The sequence below is a fragment of the Puntigrus tetrazona genome, unplaced genomic scaffold (assembly GCF_018831695.1).
Source record: "Puntigrus tetrazona isolate hp1 unplaced genomic scaffold, ASM1883169v1 S000000116, whole genome shotgun sequence".
Classification (NCBI taxonomy): domain Eukaryota; kingdom Metazoa; phylum Chordata; class Actinopteri; order Cypriniformes; family Cyprinidae; genus Puntigrus; species Puntigrus tetrazona.
The window spans coordinates 382,501-390,000 of NW_025047793.1; the positions used below are offsets into that span (position 1 = coordinate 382,501).

The following is a 7,500-nucleotide window of genomic DNA, read 5'->3' on the forward strand; positions in this document are numbered from 1 at the left end:
TACTGTTTTCAGCCAAGACTGTGTTTATGCTTAATAATAATCATAATAATGCATATCTTAATACTTGCGATGTAGTATAGTAGTAGAAAGGAATATCATAAAACCTTTATTTATTTTATAATTACATATACTATATTATATATATTATTTTCGTTAGTGTTAGTTACAACAGCAACGAAAACTAGCATATTATTAATTATAACTAACATATTATTAATTATAACTAACATATTATTAATTATAATTAGTATATTATTAATTATAACTAACATATTAATTATAACTAGCATATTATTAATTATAACTAGCATATTATTAATTATAACTAGTATATTATTAATTATAACTAGTATATTATTAATTATAACTAATATTATTAATTATAACTAGTATATTATTATTATAACTAATTATAATTATAATATATATTAATTATAACTAACATATTATTAATTATAACTAACATATTATTAATTATAACTAACTAGCATATTATTAATTATAACTAGCATATTATTAATTATAACTAACAACAGCAACAAAAACAGTAATATTATTAATTATATAAATTAGTAGTAGTATTAGTGTTCAAGGACAGTTTTTTTTTGTAATAAAAATAATAACATCTAGTGGCATTTTGATAGTAATAGTGATTGTTTTTATAAGCAGTGCTGAAGACTGTGGTGTGTTCTGTGTTTCAGCTGCTGGAGTCTCCGGAGGTGAAGGAGGACGCGGTGCTCTGCTGCTCGATGGAGGTGAGCTCAACACAGCTTTCTTCGTTCGGTTGTTCGCGGCTGTGAGGAGACGGAGCGGATGAACGGATCGATTTCCAAAGAAATGCAACATGCATTTATTTCTAAAATTTCCATTTTAATGCGTTCACCGTTTGTTTTCCCCCTTTACTTTTTTTTTTTGAAATGGGAAAATAATGCTTTACTTTATTTCGTATTTTTATTTTCACAAAAAAGCGGTGCAATGCGTCAGATACGTTTTTATTTTGTCATTTCGTATTGAGTTATTCCTTGCAACCCCCCTGATTGGATAGCACCAGTAAACAGACCTATGAAGAGGAAATAAACACTTGGTGATGACACAGTGAAAAAAAAAAACCCAACTCAAAAATAGAAAAACGGTCAAACTCTACTTCAGTGTGTGTGTGTGTGTGTGTGTGTGTGTGTGTGTGTGTGTGTGTGTGTGTGTGTGTGTGTGTGTGTGTGTGTGTGTGGCTCCATCCGTCCAGTAGATGATGTCCCATCTGCCCACAAACCAGATCACCGGCAGACACTCTGTCTGGACATCCAACAACTTCCCTCCAGTCTCTCTCTCTCTCTCTCTCTCTGTCTCTCTCTCTCTCTCTGTCTCTCTCTCTCTCTCTCTCTGCTCTCTCTCTCTCTCTCTCTCTCTCTCTCTCTCTCTCTCTCTCTCTCTCTCTCTCTCTCTCTCTCTCTCTCTGTCTCTCTCTCTCTCTGTCTCTCTCTGTCTCTCTCTCTCTCTCTCTCTGTCTCTCTCTCTCTCTCTCTCTCTCTCTCTCTCTCTCTGTCTCTCTCTCTCTCTCTCTCTCTCTCTCTCTCTCTCTCTCTCTCTCTCTCTCTCTCTCTCTCTCTCTCTCTCTCTCTCTCTCTCTCTCTCTCTCTCTCTCTCTCTCTCTCTCTCTCTCTCTGTCTCTCTCTGTCTCTCTCTCTCTGTCTCTCTCTCTCTCTCTCTCTCTCTCTCTCTCTCTCTCTCTCTCTCTCTCTCTCTCTCTCTCTCTCTCTCTCTCTCTCTCTCTCTCTCTCTCTCTCTCTCTCTCTCTCTCTCTCTCTCTCTCTCTCTCTCTCTCTCTCTCTCTCTCTCTCTCTCTCTCTCTCTCTCTCTCTCTCTCTCTCTCTCTCTCTCTCTCTCTCTCTCTGTCTCTCTCTCTCTCTCTCTCTCTGTCTCTCTCTCTCTCTCTCTCTCTCTCTCTCTCTCTCTCTCTCTCTCTCTCTCTCTCTCTCTCTCTCTCTCTCTCTCTCTCTCTCTCTCTCTCTCTCTCTCTCTCTCTCTCTCTCTCTCTCTCTCTCTCTCTCTCTCTCTCTCTCTCTCTGTCTCTCTCTCTCTCTCTCTCTCTCTCTCTCTCTCTCTCTCTCTCTCTCTCTCTCTCTCTCTCTCTCTCTCTCTCTCTCTCTCTCTGTCTCTCTCTCTCTCTCTCTCTCTCTCTCTCTCTCTCTCTCTCTCTCTCTCTCTCTCTCTCTCTCTCTCTCTCTCTCTCTCTCTCTCTCTCTCTCTCTCTCTCTCTCTCTCTCTCTCTCTCTCTCTCTCTCTCTCTCTCTCTCTCTCTCTCTCTCTCTCTCTCTCTCTCTCTCTCTCTCTCTCTCTCTCTCTCTCTCTCTCTCTCTCTCTCTCTCTCTCTCTCTCTCTCTCTCTCTCTCTCTCTCTGTCTCTCTCTCTCTCTCTCTCTCTCTCTCTCTCTCTCTCTCTCTCTCTCTCTCTCTCTCTCTCTCTCTCTCTCTCTCTCTCTCTCTCTCTCTCTCTCTCTCTCTCTCTCTCTCTCTCTCTCTCTCTCTCTCTCTCTCTCTCTCTCTCTCTCTCTCTCTCTCTCTCTCTCTCTCTCTCTCTCTCTGTCTCTCTCTCTCTCTCTCTCTCTCTCTCTCTCTCTCTCTCTCTCTCTCTCTCTCTCTCTCTCTCTCTCTCTCTCTCTCTCTCTCTCTCTCTCTCTCTCTCTCTCTCTCTCTCTGTCTCTCTCTCTCTCTCTGTCTCTCTCTCTCTGTCTCTCTCTCTCTCTCTCTCTCTCTCTCTCTCTCTCTCTGTCTCTCTCTCTCTGTGTCTCTCTCTCTCTCTCTCTCTCTCTCTCTCTCTCTCTCTCTCTCTCTCTCTCTCTCTCTCTCTCTCTCTCTCTCTCTCTCTCTCTCTCTCTCTCTCTCTCTCTCTCTCTCTCTCTCTCTCTCTCTCTCTCTCTCTCTCTCTCTCTCTCTCTCTCTCTCTCTCTCTCTCTCTCTCTCTCTCTCTCTCTCTGTCTCTCTCTCTCTCTCTCTCTCTCTCTCTCTCTCTCTCTCTCTCTCTCTCTCTCTCTCTCTCTCTCTCTCTCTCTCTCTCTCTCTCTCTCTCTCTCTCTCTCTCTCTCTCTCTCTCTCTCTCTCTCTCTCTCTCTCTCTCTCTCTCTCTCTCTCTCTCTCTCTCTCTCTCTCTCTCTCTCTCTCTCTCTCTCTCTCTCTCTCTCTGTCTCTCTCTCTCTCTCTCTCTCTCTCTCTCTCTCTCTCTCTCTCTCTCTCAGACTAGCATCTGTTTCTTTGTGCCCCCTGTGGAGACGACCTCTGACCCTTGCTTGAGCCCGAGTGTGTCCGTCTCCCTTTGAACATCTTACTTCCTCTTTTAAAGTAGTATTAGTAATATTCTCTGTGTGAATCTCACATGACGCTCACCTCAAAAAAAAGTACCGTATTTCTTGTGAGCTTGTATTCATTTAAACCCTAGTGTCATAATTGATGCAATAAGTGAAGACCATCAATCCATAAATACTGACAATTGACAATTTAATTAAAACATCAGTTTTCAGTAATGTATATTACGTTTGTAATTATGAAGGGTCAATTTGCATCACATTCATCACAGCGTCACATTATCATCATTTTGATAATTAAATTTTTATAGTTAATGAATGTAATAAAATTAAATTCAACAAAAAAATAAATAGAAAGTCATTATATTTCCTTTTCTTATGAGGATTCAGTGTTTTGGGTCCAGAGAGAAAATTCTATTATTATTTATTATTATTATTATTATTATTTTATAGTTTTTATTATTGCATGTATTATTATTTGTATTATTATTAGTTTATTTATTGATATATAACTTATATTATTATTATTACAGACTAATAATAATACAATTTAGAATTAGTTTTTTATTGTTTTTTTTTATTTTTGTTTTTTTATTTATTGTTGATTTCATAAAATGAAATGGATTTTTTAAGACTTTTGCACCGTGCCCATGTTTAGTGTTACAATAATTTTTTTTAAAAGCTCTTTTTTTTTTCCTTACAGTTTTTTTTTTTTTGATCAGTAATGTATTTATTAGTGGATGCACGCAGTCAGTTTCTCCTCGTCTCGGTGGGATGATGGACGTGTCTCTGCTTGTCCTTGCAGCTTCAGAGCACCGGCCGGTTACTGGAGGAGCAGCTTCCCGAAATGATGACCGAGCTGCTGGCGGCGGTGCGGGACAAGATGCTGTGTCCGTCCGAGTCTCAGCTGACGCGCTCGCTCCTGATGGAGGTCATCGAGCTCCACGCTCACCGCTGGAGCCCGCTGGAGGCGCTGACCACCGCTTACTACAACAGAACCATCCAGAAACTGACCGCGTGACGCGCGCGCGCCGCCGGAGGACCTGACCACGGCCGAAGAGACGCGCCGCGACGCGCACAGGCTCTCTGCGATTCGGAGGACGGATGAGACGCGAGGCATTATGGGACGCGGGGTCGGCCCGGGGGTCAGGGGTCGGAGGGTGAAATATGCAGATTGAAATGAATATGTATATGTTCGCACGCCACGTCTGCATATTTATGAGGTAAGCCAGACAGTCGTTCGACTCACGCGTGCAGACGCCAGTCACTGTCTGTCACGCGTCCCGGACTAGACCTCTGCAGGAGGAAATAAATACAAAAGAAAATCAAAAGAAAAAATGCATTTTGCATTAAAATGAAGCCTATTTTTTGCACTATGCACATTCCACCTACACACACACACACACACACACATATATATGTATATTACAGTGCAAGTATACAATTGAATTAACTAATCATATTTTGTAAAAAATAATTTTTCATCACAGTTAAGCACTTTTCCACCCCAAAATCTGTCACGGTGAATGATTACTTTATTACCACAATTAAAATTTAATACGTTATTATTTTAGATTAACAATGATCATTTTTAGAATTTTTTTAGAATGATTTTCATTTCGTTTGTATTTTTACTTCTTCCTGACAATTAAGCACATCCTCCTTTCCCAAAATTAATTCACAAATACTTTTTAAAAAAGTACTGAACACGTTTCATGTGTTTGAGCAATGAAGATTTTTTTTTAATTAAATGATTTAACTGTATTATTTTATATTTTCACATTACTATTTAATAACCAACAAAAAAACACCCCCATACATTTTAATTTTTTTTAATGCATCATTAATTAAATGTTTTTTTGTTTAAGAATTGGGTTATTGTCACAGCGATCAATTCATTTATTGTGAATCAAAACAGGCAGAAAAATACTTTTTTTCCATTTTTATTTGTTTAATTGTCCGCATTATTTTCATGATAGTTAAGCACTCCCTTTGCGTTTTTTTTTTTTTCATGCATGATTGTTAAAATATCACATTTAATAAGCCACGTGCTTAATGTTCATGGAAATAATGCTAGTGTCAAAAAAGTCTTAATGCTCCACAAAAAAAAGGCTTCATTTTCTTTAAGCAAAAAAAATCCCTGTTGTATTTTTTCTTTTGATTTTGCTCGTCGTGAACCCCGCAGACTTTGACCCGGGGGCTGCTCTTCATCCATCCGTCCTGTTCGGCCCCGGGCGTCAGGAGCCGTCGGCCCTCAGGGGTCACACACACACACACACACACACACGCACAGAGCAGATGGGAGACACACAGTGTGTGTGTGTGTGTGTGTGTGTGAGAGAGAGAGGACACATTCAACATGAAGTGGTCAGGTTCTTCATGAACATCAGTCGAATGGCTTGAGTTTCCTGTTCTTGTCCCGTCTCCCTGTTTATAATGTGTTCTAGTGTCCTTAATATTATGCATTATTGTTATTATTATTACTTTTCTCTCGAAGTCGCGTTTTTTACAAACAACGTCTAAATGTCCATGTACTAGGCTCCGTCGGTGAAATGCAAGCGGAATCATTCGTGACACGAATGATTAGCGCATGCGCGTTTTTTCACGAGCGAGGTCCGTATGTTTTTAGCCGTAGATCTGTTGCACAGGATTACTTTGGTTTTTGCACTGTTTTGAGGCGATTGCTTAAAAAGGAAAAAAGAAAAAGACGATAGGCGCGTATGTAAAAAGTGACGGAGGATTTCGAACGCTAGTCGAACACTTTTTGCTAGAATGATTCGTAGAATCAGGTTTTTTTTTGGGAATAGTGGCCTTGGAAACCCCTGCGAGTCGAACCTCTAGCCGTCAGAAGGGCCTGTGCAGCGAAGACCGGTTTCAGTTTATCGCCCCGCGGCGTTCAGCTTCCTAAATAGACAACGTGAGATGACGAAAAACACGCAAAAAAAAAAAAAAAAAAAAAACGAGCATGAATCGAAACAACAATGGCTATTGAGTATACAGGCCGTTTTGCCGTGGTCGTTTTTGCAAGTCGTTCTATTAAAAACTATTTACTTTAAACTAAATTGGTTTGCCGAGGATGGTGGTCGAATCTTTTAACGGTATATCTAGCTATTACGTGTCGATTTCTCTGGCTTTGACGACTGTGTGCATTGATATTGATTTAACACGAGCCGGTCATCTAGTTATAAATAAGCTACAGTACATGTAATCTTGTAAACGGCGTATGAATATGAATTTTAGACCGTGGGGAGGAACATAGGAAGTGTTTTTTGAACTTTTTTTGCTTCGTTTAGGGAAGGAAACGCACGCAGAACCTCGTGGTTTGCCGGCCGGTTTGGGGTTTGTGTATTTTCTGTCTTGCATCAAGAATCCACGTAAAAAGACAAACGCGCACGCGAGGGTCGAGTCTGCTTTTCACAGGAAAAAATATTTAGATATTTTGCGTGAAGTAGATCGGCGTTTTCTTCGTGCAAAACATGACTCAGCTATTTTTTTCGGGTTGATACGGGCGACGCTCGGCGAGTGTGCGGGTTTGTCTTTCGAAACATGATTTCAGTTGTCGTTTTTGTATTTTAGAGTTTCTATTGGTTTGCATCATCAGGGTTGGTTTTAGGCTCCGCCCCATTCAAGCAGCAGGCGTCATGTGACCTTTGACAACGTCAGTGTTGCCACCCACCAGACTATTGAATGCAGATCGTCTCGTTGACATGCAAAGCGAGATCTGGCAACCTTGTCAGCTGACCAAACTGTAGATCTGGCCTCATTCGAAGATGTCAGCGATTGTATTGTTTTTTTTCTTTTGTTTTGTTTTGTTTTTTTAATGCAACTGAAAATAAACTGAGAAGGGGTGTAACGTGAAGTGTTTGTCCTTTTCTTTGATGATTATTGCTCAGAGAAAGGTTTTTTGATTCCTATATGGTTACAGTAAGCGTTCATATTTAGTAGAGATTTGTTTGCATATTTTTCGATGCACATTTTAATTTAAATTTTGTTGTTTTTTTTATTCGTTTTTTTTAAATTCAGCTTTTCCAATTTTAAATGATTTAATAGTTTCATAATTTACATAATTGTAGTTTTTTTTAGTTAACAGTAACAACGCTGCTTTTTTTCTGTTGTTTTGTTTCCCAAAACTAAAAATGCATCTACTAAATATTTTCTGATTATTGCATTTTCTTAGGCATTAAAAAAAATTGGCCTTAAAAATC

The 7,500-nt window shown here is 39.5% G+C and overlaps 1 protein-coding gene across 1 annotated transcript in view; it reads left to right on the top strand.

The window, feature by feature from the left end:
• ctif (CBP80/20-dependent translation initiation factor) overlaps window positions 1-5,423 on the top strand; it is a 66,785-nt gene extending 61,362 nt beyond the window's left edge. The window contains 2 exon segments of the mRNA XM_043229898.1: window positions 702-755; window positions 4,101-5,423. Coding sequence (XP_043085833.1) covers window positions 702-755; window positions 4,101-4,316 — 270 coding nt within the window. The 3' untranslated portion in view covers window positions 4,317-5,423.
• Window positions 5,424-7,500: the final 2,077 nt, after the last annotated feature.